We start from the raw sequence: 26,048 nt of genomic DNA on the forward strand, positions 1-26,048 counted from the left end.
ATTGTAAACCTTGGAGGAATACATCTGTTCCTGCTGAACTATAAGGATACCTAAAACTGTTTTTACCTAATTGCTGGCCATCGATCTGCCACCTGGTCTGACAGATAATCTGTGACTGCTGTCATTTGCAAACCTCCAACTAATATGACTGTTGGATATGAACCAGATAACATAATCAAGAAACTGATTTGCGCATTTAAGCAGGATCCCACTCGCTGCAGGTGGCTTTTCCACTGGCTCAGAATAACAGATTGGTTTTGGGACATGGCAAGATAGTTATTTAGAAGGGGTAAATGTTTGGACTTCATTTAATTACCAGCCAGTTTCTGCTAGACAACAAATTTAAAATCAGATCCAAGTCTTTGCTTGCTCAGCTTTTGCACTGCGTGGCTTTTGGATTTTTTTTCAGCCTTGTGATTCAAGATTCAGTTTTTTTTAGATGTAATGTACACTTAGACATACATAGCAAAATGTAAGACAGGAAAAGTCCAGCTTGTTCACCTAGCCAGATGTTTTGATGGCTTATGCATCATGATACAAATGCTTCGTACCTATCTGGAGCCATGTTGCCTCCATGTGGACAAAAAGCTTAAAACCTGGGCAATCACAATTCCGTGGTCAAAAATCTGGAAAATCTTTCTCTGACCCTTTTGGTCCTGACTTGTACTGGACACTATCTGATGTTTCTGTGGTATGCTGTGCAGTCTGAAACAGTTCCTAGATCTTTTGAAGATTACTATATCGGCTGTCAAACTGATCCACAGATCTGCTATTCTCTGAGAAAAGAAGTGCGACCTGCCAGTGAACTTAGTTTTCCTCTTCTGTAACTTGAAAGCCTATTCTTAATCATCTCCCTAGTTCTCGGTGAGGATCCTGTGAGTTAGCTACTCAAATTCCTTCTGGAAAAGGAAGGCTTGATAGGCTAGGACTTCTTTCTCTGAAGCGTAGAAGATTGAGAGGTGACCGGATAGAAATTTATAAAGCAATGAGCAATACAGATGCACTTAATGGTAGTTGTCTTTTCACCAGGATGGGGGATTTCAAGACTAGGGGGCACATTTTTAAGGTGAAAGGAGAGAGATTTAAAAAAGACATAAGAGGCAAATTTCTTTTTACACAGGTGATTCATGTGTGAAATGAGCTTTCTAAGAAAGTCATGGATGTCGGTACAATTAATTTAAAAAACATTTGGATAGATACATGGAGATAAAGTTTTGGAGCGATTTGGGCCAAGAGTAGGTAGGTAGGATTAGTTTAGTTTGGGAATATGTTTGGTATGGACGGGCTGGACTGTTTCTGTGCTGTATGACTCTCAGTTGAGGTGCACTATGTTTGATGCATTTCCTTCATTCACTAACATAGCAATCTGTTCGAAATATTATGTCATTATAAGATCTAACTTTTCCAGCAGCACAATTGAGTGTTTCTGCAGATGCGTTCTCGAGTGGTAGCACTGCTGCCTCACAGTGCCAGGAACCCGTGTTCCATTCCAGCCTTGGGTGACTATTCATGTGGACTTTGCACATTCTCTCTGTGTCTGTGTGGGTTTCCTCCCACAGTCCAAAGATGTACCAGTTCAGTGGATTGGCCATGTTAATTGCCCCTTAGTGTCCAGGAATGTGCAGGCAAGGTGGATTAGCCAAGGGAAATGTGGGGTTACATGGATAGTTGGGGTGGAGTTGCTCTTCAGTGGGTCGCTGCAGATTTGATGAGCCAAATAGCCTCTTTCTCCACTGTAGGGATTCTATAATTCATTGTCCAGTAGCCATATCAGATATTTCTTGTGGTATTTTCAGATTCTTACCTGTTCTTGAAGGCAAAGTATTGGATCTTTGGTTATCTGTTGGCTCTGCCTTTATCAACCTTTTATCTGCCTTTCAGTCTGAGGAAAGATCCTAATGGAACATGGTTCACATGTTGTCCATGTTTAAAAATTCTTTAGTAAATGTCAGCTGAACTGGCTTGTTGATCTTTTTTAAGTTTCCTTATTCTCTGTCCTGATCTTTGTAATATGAGCAATCTTATAATTGACAAGACTGTGCAGAATAAACTGATGCAAAGTATTAATTTAAAATCTCTGCTGTTCCCTCAGCATCCTTCTTGTGTTATTGTTGATAAAAAAGATACCTCTTAAATTTGGAGCAAGAAACTGAAGTTCTAGTTATGCTCGTAAAGGTAACTAATTATTTGAAGGTAACAAGATGCACCAGGCATTGAATTGCACAGCAAAATGCCATATTTATGACATTTGTAAATCTCTAGACAACAAAATAATTATTTTTACTGGAATCTCCCCCATTATTCATAATTTTACTTGTCAGAAATTGCCTTAGAATGATGTCAAGAGTTTGGCCCTTTCCCTTTTACAGTATATCTATTCATATCTGGATACCTCTCCTCTACTGTACCTCAATCATCAAGTGAAATTAGATGCTAATTACTTTGACACATTAAAATAAATTAAAGATGTGGGTCTTTCTGCTGTAACACGTGTTTTGCTAATGTGAATTTGTTGTAACACAATTGACGAAGTGGAGGTGCTGTTTCTAAAGTGCAAACATTTAAAACGTGTGTTGGCTGTAACATGATTACATCACCAACACCTTTAAGTGCTCTTTCTAAATTGTAATTTTTCTAAAATGCAGCATTGTACAATAATCCAACCATCGCTTTACAGAAGAACTGCCTGTAAATGGTTTTAAGGAATGCAAATTTGTAGTTAAAGGCTTAACTTAAAAAGGATTTTGCTTCCCTATTACTCTTGCTGGAGGAAAGTAACCTGTACCTGGGTTCTTGCCAGTGCTATTCAGTAACAGTCTCTGTGAATTCAATATTTAGTTCACTTAACATGTAAAAATATGCTTTTAATTAAAAGTATCCTGAAATCGCATAAGGATGTATCCATACACAATTACTACAAGGAAAGCTATAAATATTTTACATATTTTAAACCAACTTCTGCTCTATTGGATCATTTGTAAGATATTAATCATCCAAATCGCATATTATTAGAATCTATCTGCTAAAATCAGGTATAGTAGTTGTTTTTCTTGGCATGGATTTACAACTAATTTAGCATCAATAGCTTTAATTTGGAGTGTTACTTTAGGAATTACCTCAAATTTCAGTGAATGTGCATTTGTATGCAGTCGTTGGTTAACTCCTTCCCACTTCTAATTGAAATGCTTCTTTTTCAAAAGAAGTACTAGGAAATGTAAACAGAGTACAGACCTGATATAAAAAGAACTTTCACATTTCTAATGTATTTTATTACTGCTAAGAGTTTAAGTCTGCAGATGAACTTTCAACAGGAGTTGGGGTGAAAGCAAAATTCAGAACAATGTTTTTGGGGGAAAGACAGTTCAGTAATTTTCCACTTTAAAACTGGGACATGTTGCTTCTTTTCTGGAATGTTGCACTCACTCGGTATTAGAATACAGGTCATTCTGCTGTAACGTGCATTTCGTCAACACAAACTTGCTGTAACGAGTTTGACAAATTGGGGACATTGTATCGATAATGTGCACTTTTAAAACATGTATTGTCTAACACCATTACATTGTCAACACATTAAGCGCTACTTCTAAAGTGTGATTTTTCTATAATGTGGGGTTGCATAAGAATGCAGCCATCGCGTGATTGAAGAACTGACTGTATAGGACAGTACAGCATAGGAGCAGGCCCTTTGGTCCACCGTGTGTGTGTCAACCATGATGTCATTGTAAACTACATACACTTCATGGTAGTTGTCTTTTCATCAGATGGGGGATTTCAAGACTAGGGGGCACATTTTTAAGGTAAAAGGAGAGAGATTTAAAAAAGACATAAGAGGCAAATTTCTTTTTACACAGGTAATTCACGTGTGAAATGAGCTTTCTAAGAAAGTCATGGATGTGGGTACAATTAATTTAAAAGACATTTGGATAGATACATGGAGGTGACAGTTTTGGAGCGATTTGGGCAAGACTAGGCAGGTGGGACTAGTTTAGTTTGGGATTATGTTTGGCATGGACAGGCTGGACTGTTTCTGTGCTGCATGACTCTCAGTTGAGGTGCACGATGGTCCACCATATGTGTGTCAACCATGATGCTATTGTAAACTAATCCCATTAGCCTACACATGGTCCAAACCCTCTATTCTCAGCCTGTTCATGCGTCTATCTATATAGCTCCTAAACTTTTTTATGGGTACATTTAATAAAGCCTGATAATTTCAATCCCCAAGTGTAGATCTGATTTTGTTGCAAACACAGGGAGTTGTCCTTAGGTCAAGAAGGAAAGTACAGAGGGTGGGAATGATTCCCAAAGAACTATGATTTTTCATATAATAAAGCAAGACACATCAAAGCTGAATGCTGGTTGCTGAAGGGGAAGCCAAGCTGTTTTTGAGGTTCACAAGACCAGGCCAGGCCAAGAAATGGGGCCCTAACGGGTTGCATGATGGATAAAGATCTGTTCCTAACCACAATGATTAATAGTATTCAAGTTTCAGCCCTGTATAACTGCTACTAATGACCGAAGTGAAAACATATTAAAACATTCGACAATCTGTCAAATTAACCTCTATCATACATTTGTTTTGAAATTGAAGATTAGACTCATTAAGTGTGCTAGGCTATGCTATTCATTGGACAGTACTTGTAGAACTTTAATTTGAAGAAACCATACCAGGAAATGATAGCGTTTAAAGTTCAATGAATGCACATTCAACTAAACTTAGTTTGTTTCAGAAAAGACCAGGAGTTGTGTAATAAGTTGCTGAAGACAAAGATTTTTAGCTTAATGAAAGAAATTGGAAGATCAGGTTTTCTTGTTTGGTAAACAACTATCATTGTGTATTTTCTTTTCATATGACTCCTATTTATGACGTATTTGTGTCAAATGTCATCAAGTTTACTGACAAGGAAGAGATAATTTTCTGTTTCACTGGCTGATGTTAATGAAAAAAACCTGAAGTGACACTTGTATGAAACTTAAAGTAGTGGAAGCCGTTTTCCAAAACTGGCTTAAACAGTTTATTTCAATCCACAGAGAGATGGCTCTTGCACAAATGATGATGAGTCAGTGGACATAGAAAATGAGAGTGGAAGTGTGAACAGGTTTGACGAGTACGAATGGTGTGGGCAGAAGAGAATACGAGCTACAACTTTATTGGAAGGTGGCTTTCGAGGTATGCAATGTTATAAATGTTTTGAACGTTGCCGCTATTCGTTAAATTTTAAATTGATTTGTGTGAAGTCTTTTTTTTCCTCCCCTAAAGTCTAATTTTACATTAAAACTTTGGTATAAATCATTTTAAATTATTTGAAGCTTCTCAGTGCTTTGAACTTTAAGTGCAAGTGCACTTGATTGACAGTTTCCAACTATATGGTGTGTGTTTAGGATCATGGTATTGGTCCACTCTAGACCCAGATGGGATAAAGGTCTGAATGGAGTCAAGAAATTTCAAGATTTAAATGAAAATATACAGAGAATATGTGTGGTAAAATGTTGGTTTAAAAATTGGTGTCATAACCTATTTTCTCTTGAAAGAGATAAAGACAGAGCAAACTTTTCTAAGGGACATCAATGTCTCTCACAGGACAAATTGAAGGACTTCACAGGGGTATAGCAAGGTGAACAAAAGGCAAATCAGGGAAATGATCAGATAGGTTTTTTTTCTTAGTGCTAGTGTTATTTCATAGAATCCTTACAATACAGAAAAAGGCCATTCGGCCGATTGAGTCTGCACTGGCCATCCAAAGAGCATGCCATCCAAAGAGCATCCCACCCAGACCCCACCTTATCCCCGTAACCCCAAATTTACTATGGCTAATCCGCCTAGCCTGTACATGCCTGGACACTGTGGACAATTTACCCTGACATTTAAGAGAACAATGTTGACCAGGGCACTGTTACAAATCTATTTTGTCCACTCGAACAATTCGAAGAGGCATCATTGTACTCTCATCAGGAAAGGAACACTTTTGAGAATGCGGCCATACTTCATTATATATTAAATTATCAGCTCAGATTAATGCGTAAACATGCACTAATGACTGGAATTATATAGTCTCAAAATATTACCAATTCCAATGGTATCCATTAGATAGATGTGTTGAAGTAATGGTTATAATTGTATAAAAAAACCTTTACAATTTTCTAACTACTTAACGTCTCAAACAGAATTTCTAGAACTGAAGGGGAAAAAAAACAAACTATATTTTTCTCTCCAGCAAAATAGTGTCCTTCTTTCCACTTATCTTTGTGTTGCCCCTCAACTACCCTCCCATCTTTCATTATTTTCTTCCTACTAACACTTGCTGTTGCACCATTTTTAACCCTCTTTCATCCCATTTGGATCATTTCTGTCAGTATTGCAAGATTGATATTTAACATTGAATACTTCTGTACTATAGTTGGAAACAGTTAACATAAGGAATAGTTTTAAATTAAGAATGTAAGAAAACTAAAACTGTTCACATTCATTTTTCCACTGTAAATGTTAGTAGCTGGCCAAAATTGTATTTTTTTTCTTGATTCAAATTGATTGATAGGTCACTGTAAATAAGACTGTATTCTGTATTCAGTTCAAATGTAACCTGAGTCCAGGATGGTCTCAAATCATTCTATTCTCAATAACATTATCTTCCTAAAATAATTAGATATTCTCTTACCAACTGGTAGGTTTTGCCAACTGAACTGTGGCTTTCTTCTCAACCTCTTCTTTTGTACGGGATTGGGTGCTCCATTAGGGTTGTTTAATCCAAGCTAGACATTTTTTTTAACAAATAAAATGTTTGAGAAGTAGTGGAATTGGAAAATATAAGCCTCTTCTTGAAATCTTTACAAACCTCTTCTGGGATGATCAGTTTAAGAATTGTATCTAGAGTTTAATTAATGTGGACAGTGGGGAAACTGGTTTGCTTAGTACTGAAAGCATTCTTTTTAGGAACTTGGAAGACATTGGATGATCACTCGTGGAAACCACCATCTGACTCATAGGATGATGGGTTTGTACTGTGGTGGTGGTCAATTTTATCTGAAATATCTATGAATGGTGAGGCTCGGGGCCTCACTCTATCATACAGTCCCTGTACAGTTCATGCAAACATGGAAATAATATGCAAACTTCACGTAAACAGTCATCCATGGTGAGAATCAAACTTGGGACTCTGCTGCTGTGAGGCACTGTGCCATCATGTTGCCCAAGTCCATTAATCCAATTTCAAATAGCTTCTGTCTTTGCTGCTTCATCATAGATCCTGAGGTCTGAGAAATCAATGCCATCAGTAATGTTCTACAGTTATTGTTACTTAGAAATCCCCTGTAGGTAAAGTTGCTCTGCCCTGGAAATTGCACTTTTAGTATATTAAGCTCCTCATCAAACTGTTCCTTTGCCTCTGTGGTGGATTGCAACAATGGAGCATTGATACTAATTGGGCTCTAGCAGTTGACAAATGACCAGTAATAGTCCTAGAAATATTGAATGCATTGGTGGTCATCTTCTAAGATTCTTTAGACTCTGGAGCAATTCCTGCAGGTTGAGGGTTGGCCCATATAACCCCACTATTTAAAAAGGAAAGGAGAAAAAAGATGAGAATTACAAATCAGTTTAGCCTCTAATCAGTACTGAGGAAAATGCTAATATCTATCCTAGAAGATGTGGTAACAGCTTGCCTGGGAATCATTAATGAGGTGGACCAAGTCACCATGGGTTTATAGAAGATAAATCATTCTTTACAAATTTATTGTAACTTTTTGAGGATATAACTAAGAGAATAGATTAGGGAGAACCAGTGATGTGGTGCATTTGAATTTTTGGAAAGCGGTTAAAAGGTGCAATTAAAGCACATGGGATAGGGAGTAATGTATTGGCATGGATTGAGATTTGATTGACAGACAGGAAACAGAGAGTGGGAACAAATAGGTCTTTTTCAGAATGGCAGGCAGTGATTCGTGGGATACCACAAGGTTCAGTTCTTGGGCCCCAGCTATTCATGATGTATATAAATGACCAACCAAATGCAACAGTTCCATGTTTGCTGATGATACAAAACTGAGTGGAATTGTGAATTTTAAGGATGCTTCAAGATGACTTAGACAAGTTGAGTGAGTGGATAAGAGGATGTATTGCTGCGATTATGATGAATGAACACCTTTTTATAAATTTGTTCAGGGAATGTAGGTGTTGTTAGCAAGTTCCAGCATTTAATGCCCCTTCCTAATTTTCCAGTTAAGAGTCAACTACTTTGTGCTGGTCTGGAATTGCATGTTGGCCAGACCAGGTAAAGGCTGTAGATTTCCTTCACTAAAGGGCATTGATGAACCAGATCCCTGCTGGGCCTCTGTATTGCTTGTTCAACAACATTACTAGTACACCACCATCTTTCCCCTTTAGCTGCACTTGGAGAATTATGCATCTTTTTGGACTCCCTACTTAGAAAATGCTATACTTGCCATTGAGGGAGTGCAGTAGAAGTTGGCTGGGTTGATACTGGGATTGGCAGGTATATGCTATCAGAAGATTGGTTCGACAGGGCCTGTATTCACTAGAGTTTAGAAGAAAGAGTGGGAATCTAATTGAAATGTATAAAATTTTAACCGTGTAGGACAGACTAGATGCAGAGAGCATCTTTTCCCTGGTTGGGGAGTCTAGAACCAGGGGTTATAGACTTCATTTATGGACTAGACCACTTTGGACTGAGATGAGGAAGAAAATGTTCACTCAAAGGTGAATTCTCTTATTGTAGAGGCTGTGGAGACCAAGTCATTCAAGAAAGAGGCAAATGTTTAGATTTTAATGACAGCAAATGGTATGGGGAGAAAATCATAATATCGTATTGAATGACGGAGCAGATTTATATGGCCTTCTCCTGCCCCTTGTTTCTGTTTAACTGGCCCTGTTAGTGTTGAAAGGCAGACTGAGAAAATACATTCTGAACAATTCGTGGCGGCCTTCTAATTGTAAGCTATCAAAATCAGCAGCTGAATGTACAAAAGTGAAATAAAAACAAAACTTTAGAAATAATCAGCAGGTCACGGCAGCAGCTATGAAAGATAAAACAAAGTTAACGTTTTAAACTTATGGCCTGTTAGAACAGAAAATGCTAGTTATGTTGTAGGTTTTAAACAAGTACAGAGACCCACAGTAGTTGAGGGAGGAAGAATGAAGGAAAAGGTCTTTGATGTTCATGGTGCAGGTTTAAAGCAGGGTGGTATTGAGTTAAGTAAAGAAACTACAGCTGGATCTAAAATAAATGTAAGTATAAATAGTAGGATCATCACTACTAGCTGCTGTCCAAAAAAAATGGAGACAAGGGTAATAGTTTGCAATTGTTGAATTCAGAGTTGAACCAGAAGCCTACCAATGAACCTGTAGAAAGTTGAGGTGCTCGTTATTGAGTGTATATTGGGCTTTATTGGAACAATGTGGAGAGTCTTAAGAGGATGGAGAATAAAATGAGAGCAACCAGAAACTGGTAGCAATGCCTGCGAATTGAATGGTGGTGTTCACAAAGCAGTTAACCCAAATTACATTTGGTGTCTCCACTGTAGAGAAGTTTGTATTGTGAGCAATGAAAACAGAATACTAAATTGAAAGAAAAGCAACTGAATAGCTGTTTCATCTAGAAGTAGTTTTGGGCCTCTGGATGATGGTAAAGGATTAGGTATCATCTGTGCTTGCATGGGAAGGTGCTCAAGAAAGGAGTGTGATGTTGAATATGATTGAGGTGAAGGCCAGGGCATTGCAGAAGGACTCCTACCTTTGGAACTGCAGAAGGGAGACATGTTTGTAGTGACATCATGCTTGTGCATAGGATAATTTGTGGAGTTTGGATGCTGTTGAAGTGGGTGGAGGTAAAAGAGAAGCTTAACATGATTCCATAAAGAAAAGGTAGCAGTGAAGGAAGAAGGTGTGAAATGGAACTGACAAGGTTGGGTCTCTGTCAACCGTGAGAGAGGGGAAAGCTCAGTTGAAGAAAAAGGAAGACTTGTCACAAGTTCTAGTGTAGAAGGTAGCATTGTCAGATGTGATGGAGTTGGAGAAACTGGAGAATGAAAAAGATCCCTTACGGGAAACTGGATGGGAGGAAGTATAGTCAAGGTGACTGTGGGAATCGGTGGGGTAATGGTGGCATGTGATGTTTACCCTGCATTTGGGGATATATTTCTTGATGCTTTGAGCATTTGCCTTTCTTCATCCAAAGGCAAATTAGAAAATAAAAACATTCATAGTTAACATACTGCAAAACTATAAGACTTTCATCTGTAAAAATCTGTGTGAAAGAATAAAAATCAGGTGGTAATTTTCCTTTAAAGAAACCTGTCAAATCTCAGCCATTTTCTCATCGCTAGTATTTGACCTTTACTTGACCAGTTGTAGGGAATGTAATTTTAGCAGTACTCTACTTCTGGCTCACTGAGGGCAGAAGAGCTGAGAAATGAGAGCTTGTCAAACAAAATTCCCAGTTAGCTCCCTTGTTTTACCTAAATGAAGTAGGGCAAGGAGCACAGTGTCTCATTTCAGAAGTTATAAAATATTGAAAAAGCAGTGTCTAGTGGGAGCTGCCAGGGGGATTGCAGGTACAAGGGCTGTGATCAATTTGAACCATTTTTCTAATGAAAGCTTCAGAGTATGTGTCAGCTGTGCTTCACAGCTGGGCCTGTCATGTCAGTTGAAGAACAAGTCTGTGTTCTTAAGTACCATGAAAATAAAAGAATATTCACTTAGCAAAATCTTCAAGGAACCACTTTATGATGTTGAGAATTGAAGCATTATTTTCTTTCAAGTGCTGTTATAAATATGGAAACAGAAGTTATGATTTGGAGATGCCGGTGTTGGACTGGGGTGTACAAAGTTAAAAATCACACAACACCCAAGTTATAGTCCAAAAGGTTTAATTGGAAGCACACTAGCTTTCGGAGCGACGCTCCTTCATCAGGTAGTAGTGGAGGGCTCGATCGTAACAGAATTTATAGCAAAAATTTGCAGTGTGATGTAACTGAAATTATACATTGAAAAATTGATTGTCTGTTAAGCCTTTCATCTGTTAGAATACAGTGATAGTTTCACTTCTTTCATGTGTAAATCACAAAACCTTTTTTTAAAAGTTTCATTCTCGGGTTAGCTGTTAACAATGGTGATAGCTAGACAATATGTTGAAGGTGTTGGCCCCCTGTATTCTCTGTATATGCCATGATGTTTAGATTGATTCTAGGTGGACTTCAGGACAGGCAGCAGAGAAAAGTGGCTGAGCAGAGGCTGATAGCTAAGTTCGGTACCCATAGGGAGGGCCTCAATCGGGATTTTGGGTTCATGTCACATTACAGGTGATCACCATTGCACTGCACCGCACACCACACACACACACACACTCACTCACTCACTCACTCACACAGGTACACACATCCTTATAGACACGCACACTCCCACACTCACACATGCACCCCCACACAGACGTAAGACACTCTGCACTCACTACACGCACACACACACGCATACACACACACACACACACTTTCTCACACTCACAACCCCCACCCCAGACAGACACACACACACAGACAAAGACCCACATGCACACATATATTTTGTCGGGTGAATTTGTACTTGCAGAGTTACATTGTACTTTGCTCAAAAACTGCATGCATTCATGTAGAACTCTGAGCTCAAAATCTGTATGAATTTATGTAAAGCTCTGTTATCTCACTTTTTAGATTAGAATCAATCTAAACATCATGGCATAGACAGAGAACTCAGGGGGCCAACACCTTCAACATATTGTCTAGCTATCACCATTGTTAACAGCTAACCTGAGAATGCAACTTTTAAAAAACGGTTTTGTGATTTACACATGAAAGAAGTGAAACTATCACTGTATTCTAACAGATGAAAGGCTTAACAGACAATCAATTTTTCAATGTATAATTTCAGTTACGTCACACTGTAAATTTTTGCTCTGAATTCTGTTATGATCGAGCCCTCCACTATCACCTGATGAAGGAGCGTCTCTCCGAAATGTCGTGTGCTTCCAATTAAACCTGTTGGACTATAACCTGGTGTTGTGTGATTTTTAACTTGAAACAGAAGTTGTAATTCTTTTTGAATATATGGGCATTTTGCAGCCATTTCAAGAGCAGGCACTGCTGTAGAAAAGATTTGTGTAGCTTCACTCGGTTGACCAGTGCATTGATACTCATGTGCCCTGATGTTTGGAAATTGCTTACTTTGAGTAAGCTTTCCCTTTGAGGAATGAAACTTTGTGTAGGGGGATTTCATAGAAAATATATGTAAAGTCATTTGGTCACAATTCCATTTCTTTTAAGGATTGGCTACGTTCTCCTAATCACAGTACCCTGTGTTATCTTTTTGTTGTTCATTCTGTTCTAAGCAAAGAGCATAGAATCCACTCGCACATGCTTGGGGAAAAAAAGCATTTTCTCAATAATCATTGTGTTTGGAACTGAATTTACTGACTACTTTTTTTTTACCTTTACTAAAGGCATTAACTGTTAGTAGACCTGGTTCCACAAGCAGCATTTAAAATTCTTCAGTAATATGGTATTCTTTGTATCAGAGTCTGAAATGCTTTTGCCAAAAAAAACCATGGAAAGGAGTAAGAGAGATTGTGTGATGTAGCATTTTGATAAATGACAAATTGGTTAGAAGAACTGCATTGACATTTTCTGGTCTTCTACCATTCCATTATTCATTATTCCCTTCTTGAACACTTTTGAAAATAAAATTGTTGTTTTGATATAATCGCGATATCTAGTGAATATCAATAGTTATAACTGAAGACTGAGTGAAATCTGAACTCTGTTCACATTTACAGCATCTTTTTGAAAAAGCTGTTCTTATTCTGTGTGTCATGTACTTTAGAAAAAAATAAATCCATTAACCCAAAAATTGAATTGGTTCAGTCTAAACCAGGACTATCATCTTTAAATCATTCACTGAAGTTTAAGGAAAGTGACTTTGAACAGTAACTAACTGAGGCTGCTCAGATAGCAGACTATTGACACGCTGTAGATTGAACTATAGTAACTGTGGAATGAGCAAGGAGATAAGAAAGTAATGATGGCATCAGAAAACGTTTGAAACTGTGCTTTCATACCTGCTTTGTAATGTGACTTCAAAGCTGGGGGGTGGAGGGGGGGAGTGGAATTGTTCTGCATGAGCAAGTCCCCACTCGCTGCAAACCACTGACTGAGGAAATCTTCGGTTGTTATTTCGGCCTGAGCAGATGGGACTAAGTAGATTAGGTAGCGATAGGTCAGAGGCGGCTAGTTGTTCCCTTCTGTTCAGTTCCATTTAGGGATTTTGGGTCGATTGGCATCATGTGTCATTCCTCTAGTGATATCGCTCAGGTATTGATCCAGTCTAGACAAGAGCTGGAGGCATCGCAGAGAACGCGTGCTGCACCATGCATAATGTGATTGAAAGGCAGTTAAAATGGCACTGACCTTTTCAGGGAGGATTAGATTGCCTGCCAAGTCTGTTTAAAGCAAGTGATAACGCGAGGTAAGGAAAACTGTCCGGACAACTTCAGAGAGAGAGAGAGCGAGAGAGAGAGAGAGAGGGAGTGCGAGTGAGAGGTTGGCAAGAATGTTGTACAGACCTCTGCTGGGCTTTTTGAAATAACTCTGCTCTGCTGTGCTTGAAGATGATTGAAGTTTATAAGAAAATTGTTTCACATTTCAGGTTCAGAACAGAATGAAAAATCTTGCAAAAGCTCCACTGAACAAAGCAGTTTACAAGCTGAGTGTAGTTTTAATAATTTTAAAGCCAAGGTTTGAACAAATCTGTATTACCATTTCAATTGAAAATTGGAAACTTAAAAGACGTTAAAATTTCAGCTTTGCTTAGTTTGCCTTATTCAATCTGTAAGACTTGGTATTGAACATTTAATATATACAAGGGATATGAAGTGGCTTTTATAGTTCATCATCTTCCCATTAGGATTCCAACATTATAACCACCCCTTCCCAACTCAACCCCATTGGGCGGCATGGTGGCTCAGGGGTTAGCACTGCTGCCTCATAGCACCAGGGTCCCAGGTTCACTTCCGGCCTCGGGTGACTGTCTCATCAGTTAACACTATAGTCATACTTCTGATAGAAGGTCTTAGGATTTGAGATTCCTTTGGCACAAGTTTATTAGTTAGATTAGATTCTTTTAAATTCCCTTCTGTCTGGAAACAGGCCCTTCGGTCCAACAAGTCCACATTGACCCTCCAAAGAGTAACCCATCCAGACCCATTTTCCTCTGAAAAATGCATCTAATGCTATGGGCAATTTAGCATGGCTAATCCACCTGGCCTACACGAGGAAACTGGAGTGCCCGGAGGAAACCCATGCAGACACGGGGAGAATATACAAACTCCACACAGACAGTCACCCGAGGCCGGAATCGAACCTGGGACCCTGGTGCTGTGAGGCAGCAGTACTAACCACTGAGCCACCGTGCCGCCCGATGGGGTTGAGTTGGGAAGGGGTGGTTATAATGTTGGAATCCTAATGGGAAAATTTCCTATTCTTCCCATTTGTAATAACATTTTGCATGAAAATACCTTTATGATTTTTCCAGAAATAGCACAAATCAAGAATCTTTATAATATCATTTGCAGTGTTGTTAACAAATAATGATCAGTATAAATCTCCTGTGTTGAAGTGGATTGATTCTTGCTTGTGCTGGATGAGATAACCTAGGCTGGGTTAGTTGAGTGAGAAGAAAAGAGACACATTATCTGACAATGCAAAGTTCAATTCCTTTATAGTTAGGGAATAATAGGTAGACTGCTAAAATTGAAATCTTGACAATGTCACATATTTTGTATTGCTTTACTTTCAATGGGTAATTTTGAAGCATATGGAATTTAGGATGAGCTAATATGGAACCAGTACTGAACTACCGCATGCTCAAAGGAAGAGAGAATCCAGCAAACTTTTAGCCAAATATTAAAGTTCCAGATAGCTCTGTCTTTTCCTTTCAAAAGATGTTAAATGCAAAATTCCAAATGTATTATATAATGCAAACTACTTGATTTAGGATGAAATATACTAGAAACTTATACTTGGACCTGTCTAATATGAAATGTTACATTTTTAGAATGCCGTTCTTCCTGTTGCAGTGTGATTCATGACCTGCTTGAGAAGGACAATTCTATTCAACAACAGTAGTACAGTTCCACTGATCTCATTTAGTAAAACTCAAAAGTTATGTTGCTCAAAACTTATTCTCAGACTTGACACATAACCTTGCTCTTCCAATGAATTACTGAAGGTGTTGTCCTTTAGAATAGATGGGAATGAAGTTTTTTTAATGTTTATGTATATTTGAGATCCTGAGATCTAATTTTATTTTGTATGCCAGCTAGCCTTTTTCACTTTTTTTGATCTGAAATAAATAGTTCACACTTGTTCATTTAATAGTCTGGCTTATCTCCTGCATCAAGTGCTTTGAGTTGTAAGATGTGAAAATGTACCTTCTAAAGCAAAGCTTAGAACTTCGAAGTATAGTGAATTAGACACTGTATTTGCAACCCTTGAGCCTAGATTCAATTGCCTACAAAGATAAGACATAGAAGCGTAGGAACAGGAGTGGGACATTTAGCGATCAGAGCTTGTTCTGCCATTTATTTACTTCAAAACTAATGTGTATCTTAACTCCATCTACCATTTGGCTTTTGTGCTGTTGAATAAGGTTGCTTCTAAGGGATCTACACATACCAATTTGGGTGATCAAATCCATTACATGTGGATATGGCCTAACACAGAAACCTTCATCTAATTCAGTATTAATATCTCATGCCAAGAACAGACTTAAAACTGGTGTGGAGGATTGAAAATAAAAAAGGTCACTGGTGTTATGAAGGATTCTGAAGCTGAGGCTGAGTCATATGGTTGTGTTAGAGTGGAGTTTCATGGTATCATTAAATACTTGAAATAAATGTTCCAATCACCAGCACTACCATCTCTCACTTCAATGAACATAAAACTATTAGATGTAAATTCAAATCAGTGAGAGTGATATATTTTAGTGAATAAATTGTAAATGAATTAATAGAAACCTATCTCTAGGCCAGCACCAAGAACTTGGATTTACCTAGCACCTCAATGTAATGAGATGTTCAAAGCTGTTTCAGAGGAGTATTATAAGACAACTAATAATATTGGAACCAAAAAAGAGAAAATGCTGGAAAGTCTCAGCATGTCTTGCAGCAGCTGTAAGGAGAGAAAAGAGCTGACTTTTCGAGTCTAACTGACCCTTTGTCAAAGCTGATATTGGGTTACGTAAGGAGATAATAGTTAAGATGATTGAAAGTTTGGTCAAAGAGGTAGATTTTAAGTAGTATTTAAAAGGAGGAAAGCAAAATAGTGGAACATAGAGATTTGGAGAGAGTATTCCAGAGTTTGGGACCTTGGCAAAGAAAGTCTGGCCATCAATGGTGGAATAATTAAAATTGGAGATTCACTAGGTGCCAGTATTAGAAAAGCATAAGTGGGCTGGAAGAAATTAGAGATATGGAGTGGCAAGGTTGTGGAGGGATTTGAACACAATTTGAACAGAATTTCAAAATCAAGACTTTGCTTGACCAGGAACCAAGTTTTGGTTATGTTTTAAACCAGACAGGTTGATTCTTGGTCAAGACATTGCCCTGAGAATTGAATCAAAGAATGCCTATCACTTAACTTTTTGAATTGAAACAAATGCAGTATGTTCTTTCTGTCTGCACAGAACAGGATCTCCTGTGTTACGATAAGGACCTTCCAGTTCATCAGTGGGTTACACTACAAAGCTGCAATCCAAAATTGGCTCTTAGTACAATGCTTTGTACACTTCGAATTACTTAGCAAGCATTGTCCTACTGCAGAAGCACAGAGAATATTGGACCTTAGTGTTGTGAATTTTACATGCACTTGCTGGTTGACAATAGTCAGTACTTTGCTTGGTATGAATAGCCAAGAAGATATGTTGTTCAGTACACTCGGCTGATCTTTGGGATGCATGACTGCATGCCAAACATCCCAATAGCACTGAAAATCATGTGTAATGTTACACATCTTTGTGGTAGACAGAACACCGTTTTGGCTTTGTGGCAACGTAGCGAGCCCCATGTGTGTTGCTGAATGGTGGTGAAGCTGTTTTTTCTGTCTGGAGAAAGATATGGAAAAGGATCAGTATCAAAATTGTTGCTTGCTTGATATATAATAATAACCTTGAACTGGAAGACCAGAATGCAATTTCAGAATCTGTGGATGTCAAAACTTGGATGTATTTTATACAGTGAAGAGAGTGGCGGTAGGCTTCAAAAAGCTGGGGTTATTTTCCTTCAGGAAGAGTAGGCTGAGAAAAGATTTAACTGAAATGTTCAAAAATAATGAGAGATTTGCCAGAGTAGATGGAGAAAAACTGTTCCAGTCATTTCTTCACTGTTGCTGGGTCAAAATCCTGGAATTTCCTCCCTAACAGCATGGTAGGCCTACACCATATGGACTGCAGCAGTTCAAGAAAGCATCTCACTACAACCACCTCAAGGGCAACTAGGGATAGGCAATAAATGTTACCACCCAGCAATGCGAGTGTTAAAAAATGACAGAAGTTTCAAGAATGAGAGGACCAGTAACTTAAGGTGAAAGTCAAAAGAACTGAAGGGATAATCCATCTTGGCTGCCTCAGAGGTCCATAGCATTCCTATTGTCAATCTTCAGCCAATTAGTTTACTCCGTGTGAAATCAAGAAATTGATGAAGGCACGGAATGCAACAAAAGTTATGGCCTTGATACATTTTGGCTGTAGTATTGTAGACTTGTGCTCCAGAGTAATAACTTAACCTAGCTGTTCCAAAACAGCTGCAAAAGTGGCATTTACCTAATAATGCAGATCCAAAAAAAAGGGCAGGTTCAATTTTGGCAGTTATTGCCCCATCAGTCTAACTACATTCATCCAGAAAATACTTCATGGTAATTGACAAAGCTTTCAAAAAGCACTTATTCAGCAATAACCTGCTCAGTAGTCCTCTGTATTCTGTAAGGACTACTTGACTCCAAATCTCTGCAGCCTTCATCCAGGTATGGGTAAAATAACTAAACTTCAGAGATTCAATGAGAATGACTGCCCTTGATATCAGTCCATCGTTTGCCTTAGTGAGACCATGTCAATTAATTCCAAGTCGTATCAAGAAACAGTTGGAAGCACTGGATGCTGCAAAAGCTATGGGCTCTGACAACATTCTGGAAATAGTCCCAAAGACTTGTCTTCCAGAATGTACCGTTCTCCTCGCCATCACTCCCAGTACAGTTAGAACACTGGTATCTAACTGTCATTGTGGAAAATTATCCAGGTATGTGCTGTACATGAAAAGCAGAGGACATTGTCCTGGACAAGTTCAGCATGGCCAATTACTGCTCCGTCAAACTACTCTTGATTATATGTAAAGTGACAGAACGTGTCATCAACAGTGCTATCAAGCAACACCTGCTCACTGATGCCCAATTTGGGTTCTGCTACACCACTCAGCTCCTGACTTCAGTACAGCCTTGGAAGTGATGAATTGCAGAGGTGATGTGAGAGTGATAGCCCTGTATATGAAGGCTACATTCAATCATGTGTGGCATCAAGGAGCCCTAGCGAAATGGCATTGTTGAGAATCAGGAGACAAACTGTCTGCCGGTTAGTGTCATATCTAGCACATAGGAAGATGGTTGTAGTTTTCGGTGATCAGACATCTCTGCAGGAGTTCCTCAGGATTTGTCCTGACCCCAACTGTCTTCAGCTGTTTCATCAATGACCTTCCCTCCATCATCAAGTCAGAGGTTCACTGATGATTACACTGTGTTCAGCTACATTCACAACTTCTCAGATGCTGAAGTAGCCCACGTTCAAATGCAATAAGACCTGGACACTATCCGCGCTTGGGCTGACAAATGGCGAGTAGTTTTCAAGTCACACAGATGCCAGGCAATGAGCATCACTGAATCCCTACTTATCAATATCCTGTGGGTTACCATTGACCAGAAATTCAATTGGATTTACCACATAAATACAGTGGCTACGTGAGCAGGTCAGAGACTAGGAATACTGTGGCATATAATTCACCTCTTTACTCCCCAAAGCCTGAAAATCATCTACAAAACACAAATCAAGAGTGGATGGAATACTCCTCAAATGCTTGGTTCAGTGTAGCTCCAACTCAAAAGAAACTTGATACTATCTAAAACAAAGTAGTTCACTTGATTAGCAGCACAACCACAAGCATCCCCTCCCCCCCCTCCACCGATCTTAATTTACAGCATTGTGTATAATCTTTGGGGCAGCACGGTGGCTCAGTGGTTAGCATTGCTGCCTCACAGTGCCAGGGACCCGGGTTCAATTCCCGCCTCAGGCAACTGTCTGTATGGAGTTTGCACATTCTCCCCGTGTCTTTGTGGGTTTCCTCCAGATGCTTCGGTTTCCTCCCACCATCCAAGGATGTGAGGTTAGATGAATTGGCCATACTAAATTGCCTGTAATACTACTTAGGGGAATGGGACTGGGTGGGTTGCTCTTCAGAGGGTCGGTATGGACTTGTTGGGCTGAAGGGCCTGTTTCCACACTGTAGGGAATCTAATCTAATCTATAATATATACCGCAGAACTAAAAATCCTTCGAAAGCATCTTCTAAATCCTTGACCACTCCGTCCTGAAAGGCAAGAGCACAGTCTCTTTCCAAGACACAGCCCACTTAGTCAGCACTCCATTCACTAACGTTAACATTTAAATCCTGCAGTGGGGGCAACAATGTGTATTATCTACAGGGTTTGCTGCAGCAACTCACCAAGGTTGTTTCAAACCTGTGACATTTTACCACCTATGATAACAAGGGCAGCAGTCACATGGAAGTATCACCACTTGCAGGTTCTCCTCCAAGTCACAACCATCCTGACTTTGAATTATATCACTATTTCTTCACTGCAACTAAGTCAAACTCCTGAACCTCCCTCCCTCACAACTTACCTCCATATATATCGTACAGTTCAAAAAGAAAACAGCACCTTACCATCTTCTCAGGAGCATTTATGGATGGGTAATAAATGCAAGGCTTGGCAGCGATGCTAATATTCACAGCAGCTTTTATTTTTATTGTGACATTCCATAAATACACAGTTGAAATAATAACAGAAAATCTTAGAATTATTTAACACATCAGCAGGATCTTTGCAGAGCGAAACAGAGTTAATGTTTCAGCTTAATGATCTTTCCTCAACTGTTCAGTCTAGTAAAATGTCCATTCTGTTGTTAATACGCGCTTAAATAATTATCAGCTCAGTCTGAAAAGGGAATAATGAATGCTGAGACCATTGCCATAAAATAATTTCAACAAATTGAGCATGGAAATGTGGACTTTATAATTACTTATTATTACCTCACCTAAATATGATTGATTATTTTTGTTTTAAATTTTGTATCTATGTTCAGCCAGAATGACCTTGCCCAAACTTTTCTTCCTATGTTATCTTTTTAAGGCATCCGTGTATTCTAGTTTGAAAGCAAATGACATCTTGTAGATCTTGCTAAACACACAGCTTGCATACATATAAATACATACACTTTATAGGCCATTTGAGCAGCAACTTATGGGGGCTAACTGCATTTGACACACGCAACTTCTTACCTCCACACCAGATAATTGCATTGTCAACTATTCAGCAAAGTGGCAGGTGACATCTGAGGCGATTGACTAGCTGAGTTGTTCGTGTTGGACTGTCAGCTGTTCAATCAATAGAGTTTACAGAAGACACCCTGATTGCATCTGTAACTAATTTAACTTTGAAACCCCTAGCTCCCCTTTGCACAAAGTTGCAATTCTATTCAGGATGTGCACTGAGTGGCAGGTGGAAAAATCAATGACAGCTTTCTGCGGTCATGCAATCGTGGGTTTTTGCTCTGCATGGTTAACTAGCCGTCTTGACTTCAAATCAATGAACTGATCAATTGATTAAATTAACAGTGATTTTCTTTTGGGTTAGCAGTCAGGGCCTTACATTATTAGTTGTGTTGTCTTTTGGGGTAACTCACATTTGTAAAATTTAAGGCTTATTAACAACTCAGCACTTAGAAATTCCACCTTCCCCTCTCTTTCAACACTTAATGTTAATTAGTTGGGCAGAAGCCTTGGCCTTCTGGGATTTGGGATATATTTGACAGAACTGGATTGGGTTACTGCATCACAGGCCTTTTGCTTCCTCTTTCAGCAGTTCAGAAGCTGGTTAAGCAGTCCTGATAGGTAGAGTGTGATTGATGGGGAAGTTTGTCTCTGGTAGTGTCAGGGACTTATAGAGGTGTCAGTCAAGATCGGCGCCTGAATTACTTGTCACATTCTGTGAAAGAATGTCGAAAAAACAAGGAACTGCTGCATTACTTTGTTTTTTTCCACTAAATGACCCATGTCTTAGCTGTTTGCTATTTGTGACGGTTGAAGGTTAAAAAGACAGCTTTAAATAGACTGCATTTACAATGCCAGAAGTTAAATCTGCAAGAATTTTATTCAATTGGGCATCTAAACAAAATAATTTTTTTTGTTGTTTCAGAGAATTTAACATGGTGCCTCTTTTCTGGCTGAGATGGGTGCTCTGTAATTTGAAATTCAGGATGGGCTTATGTACAAATGCTAAACCTATGCATAGCCATAGCATATTCTGAGACTGTTCAAACATTTCCAAACAAGTTAAAATTTCAAATTAGATTTCATTTCATGGATGAGAATAATCCAGAAATTCAGTATTAGCTACATATCAGTGAGAAGGACTGGATTCAGATCCAGATCAAATCTGAAGCAGATGTAGTTTGACAATAGTATGCAGTGAAAACAAAATGACAAATTCCACTGTTGAATAATTGATACAACAACATGGCAGCATGGAGTCATACAGCTCAAAAATAGACCCTTCAGTTCAACTTGCCCATGCTGACCAAGTTTTGCAAACTAAACTAGCCATACTTGCCTGCATTTAGCCAATGCCCGTCTAAATCTTTCCTATTTAAGTACCAATCCAAATATTTTTCAATATTCTAACTGTACTTTATATAGCACTTAAAACATAGAAAATATAGCGCAGAACAGGCCCTTCGGCCCTTGATGTTGTGCCGACTTGTGAACTAATCTAAGCCCATCCCCCTACGCTATCCCATCCTCATCCATGTGCTTATCCAAGGATTGTTTAAATCTCCCAGATGTGGCTGAGTTAACTACATTGGCAGGCAGGGCATTCCACGGCCTTACCACTCTCTGAGTAAAGAACCTGCCTCTGACATTTGTCTTAAATCCATCACCCCTCAATTTGTAGCTATGCCCCCTCATACAAGCTGACGTCATCATCCTAGGAAAAAGACTTTGACTGTCTACCCTATCTGATCCTCTGATCATCTTGTATGTCTCTATCAAATCCCCTCTTTGCTGCCTCCTTTCCAATGAGAACAGACCCAAGTCTCTCAGCCTTTCCTCATAAGACTTTCTCTGGCAGTTCATTCCAGATATGAACCACTGTCTGAATTAAAAAGTTGCCGCATATGTCCCTTTGAAATTCTTCTCTTCTCACTGTAAAGATATGCCTTCCAGTTTTGAACTCCCCTACCCTGGGGAGATGACCTTTGTTAGTCACTTTATCTAGGACCCTCATGATTTTATAAACTTCTAAGATCAATCGTCAACCTCCTACAGTCCAGTGGAAAAGAAGTCCTAGACTATCCAACCTCTCCTTATAAATCAAACCCTCCAGTCCAAGCAACATCCTTGTAAAATTTTTCTGAACCCTCCTCAATTTAATAATATGAAGACAGTAAGGCTGTGCAGTTAACACATTGGTGTCAGTCCAGTGAACAGAATAAGGCTGTACAATGAATAGATTAGTATCAAGCATTTTTTTTATTGTTAACTGGTGGCACGGTGGCTCAATGGTTAGCACTGCTGCCTCACAGGGATCTAGGTTCAATTCTAGCCTCAGGTGACTTTTGTGTGGAGTTTGTGCATACTTCCTGTACCTGCGTGGGTTTCCTCCCACAATCCAAAGATGTGCTGTCTAGGTAGATTGGCCGTAGTGTTCAGTTAGGGATGAAATGTAGAGTAATGGGAATGGGTCTGGGTGGGTTACTCTTCGGAGGGTCAGTATAGAATTCGAGTCATGGAGATGTACAGCATGGAAACAGACCCTACGGTCCAACTTGTCCATGCTGGCCAGATATCCCAACCCAATCTAGTCCTACCTGCCAGCACCTGGCGCATATCCCTGCAAACACTTCCTATTCAGATACCTATCCAGATGCCTTTTAAATATTGCAGTTGTACGAGTCACCACCACTTCCTCTGGCAGCTCATTCCATACCTGTACCACTCTCTGTGTGAAAAATTGCCCTTTAGGTCCCTTTTATATGTTTCCGCTCTCACCCTAAACCTATGCCCTCTAATTCTGGACTCCCCAATCCAGGGAAAAGACTTTGTCTATTTAGCCTATCCATGCCCCTCATAATTTTGTAAACCTCTATCAGGACACCCCTCAGCCTCTGACGATCTAGGGAAAACAGCCCCAGCTTATTCAACCTCTCCCTATAGCTCAAATCCTCCAACCCTGGCAACATCCTTGTAAATCTTTTCTGAATCTTTCAAGTTTCACAACATCTTTCTGATAGGAAGGAGACCAGAATTGCATGCAATATTCCAACAGTGGCCTAACCAATATCCTGTACAGCTGCAACTTGACTTGTTGGGCCAAATGGCCTGTTTCCACACCGTAGGGATTCTATGATTTTCATTTTCATCTTAGCTTCTCGCATAGCATTTTTTCTATCTCCATTTAAAATTTTAATTGGGCCACTATTCCTAGTTATCTGTTTAAAAATGTCAAGAAAATTATGTGAGTTGAAGAAACATAATGTTCTTAAATTGTGATGGAGAATGAATTGTGCATGAAGATATGAATTCAAGGGTTTTAATGAATGCTTTTTTTAAAAATCCCCTTTTCAACATAGGATCTGGCTTTGTCACCTGCAGCAGTAAAGAGAACCATGACAGTGATGCAGATCTTGATGTGGATGGCGACGACACCTTGGAATATGGGAAACCACAGCATCCTTTTACTTTGATGAATAATATTTTATTTGATTCTTTTGTTCGGTCAGCAGGAACTTTAGATAGCCTGCCTTTCCTCATTTTTTTCTGAACTTTTTTTAAAGAATAAGTAATGTATGATATTTTTGCTAATTATCATCTTCACACAGCATATTATCACACTTTGTCATACTTGGATGGGAGGCCTCAGATCCTCCTAACTGAGTGATATTTATGCACCAACTCTAAAGGATATGATGACCAACACACAAGTTGAAATGTTGATGGATAAAGTAAATATCAACATATTCCAGTAAATTATCTGTCATAGCTGAAATTATAATGACAAATTTGAAAATAATTTCATTTTGAACTGAATTGGTGCTCTTCCAAGTCACAACAATCTTACCTTGGCTATTGTAGCCATGACTGTACTATTTATGTTATGATCATAACTCAGAAAGCATTGGTACAAAATATATTTCCCAGGAACAAAACCAAATAAGTACCAGGTTGTCAAATACCAGGGTGTTTTCTTACTAATATATTTTCTAATCAACCTGCTTAGAATGATAGTACAATCTCTGGAGCAGAATGGACTTGAACCCAGGTGTTTTGATTCAGGGATAGTCACACTGTGACTGCACCACAACAGGGCTGCTCCCCCAAGAGTTTTCTTATTAAAAAGATGAATTATAATGAACATCAGCTGATTTAGTTTTGTCACCTTGTTATGCCCTTAATTTGGCTAACAGATATACAGAGGCAGACATTATACCTTGTACAGGAGAAGAACCAGGTGAGGCCAAAGAGAGAGAAGCACTCCGGGGTGCTGTGCTAAAGTAAGTGTTTAATTTTTTTGTGATTTTTGGTTCAAACATGCCAATTAAATTTAAAAATATTCTGAATTCTTCCTGTAGAAAAGTATAGTTAAAATACTTGACCTTTTACCCCTGTGACATTATGCTTGATGGAGAACAGATGAGATGAGCAACATTTCTTTGTCTGGGTTTCGTACGAAATTAGTTTGGTATTGTTTCAATCCACTTCTTTGTTCAGGTGCTTGTAGTCTGCCATTAGTCACTGCTGTACTGTTATTCTTAGTCAGAAGTCACAGGAAGACTTAGTATGTGAGTGGAAGTATCACATCTGAGATTTGAGATTTAAAAAACACAAAGGTGTTACGTGTACAAAGAGTGAATATTGTACCATGCAGAGGATATCCTTTAATCCTATTCTCTTTCTTCTATGATTTACGACTCATTTCATTTTTTTTTTATTGATCTATTAACTCACTCACCAGATTGCCAGTCGTTCTCATGGTTTACCTAGTTCCAGAAAATGTATTTTGATTGTTAGATTTGATCTTTGTAGAGCAACCTCCAGGATGTTTTCTCTTTGATAGCTTGTTGCGTAGGGAGCTCTTGGTACGTTTATCCCTTTGAATCTTCCATGCTGATTCTTTTTAACTGTGGTGATCTGACTGTTTATATTTTGAGTTCATTAACTGAAGATAAGCAGTTTAATCAATCCGAATCCTTGCTTTATAGTCATCATTCTATTCTTTACAGTTAGAACAATAAATTCCTTCTCAAGCAATTGCTTAGTAATCTGCAACACAAACATTCCTAAAAGGAAACAAGAAGTCAAACATTTCATCTTGAACTCATCAAGACTATGATGCAAGAAACAGAATTGAAGAAGGGGACACAATTTATGCATTACGAGAAGGTGCTGATTACTGTGGTCATCATTGGCTTAAGATACAGCAAGAACAGTTAAATGTCAATGTTAGTTCTCATACCAGACCAGTAGACTCTAGTCAGGGTGTTGCGACGGGAATGCAGCAGAGGTTGGCAATCTCTTTGACTGTTGCTATTTTTCCATTAAAAAACAAGTATGAATGAATTATTTTGCTTACATGAAACAGAATCCTGTATATTCTAGCATGTATATTCATGCTTCTAGCATGTACAAATG

At 38.8% G+C, this 26,048-nt stretch overlaps 1 protein-coding gene across 4 annotated transcripts in view; it reads left to right on the forward strand.

Annotated features, from left to right (window-relative positions):
• Window positions 1–26,048, forward strand: part of rnf220a (ring finger protein 220a) — a 508,473-nt gene that overhangs the window by 414,920 nt on the left and 67,505 nt on the right. For all 4 annotated transcript variants that reach the window (XM_060830505.1, XM_060830506.1, XM_060830502.1 and 1 more), the window contains exons 8-10: window positions 5,032–5,170; window positions 23,990–24,086; window positions 24,824–24,910. In XM_060830505.1, the coding sequence (XP_060686488.1) occupies window positions 5,032–5,170; window positions 23,990–24,086; window positions 24,824–24,910 (323 nt within the window). The remainder of the gene's footprint in view (window positions 1–5,031; window positions 5,171–23,989; window positions 24,087–24,823; window positions 24,911–26,048) is intronic.

This window comes from Hemiscyllium ocellatum, chromosome 9, assembly GCF_020745735.1.
Source record: "Hemiscyllium ocellatum isolate sHemOce1 chromosome 9, sHemOce1.pat.X.cur, whole genome shotgun sequence".
Classification (NCBI taxonomy): Eukaryota; Metazoa; Chordata; class Chondrichthyes; order Orectolobiformes; family Hemiscylliidae; genus Hemiscyllium; species Hemiscyllium ocellatum.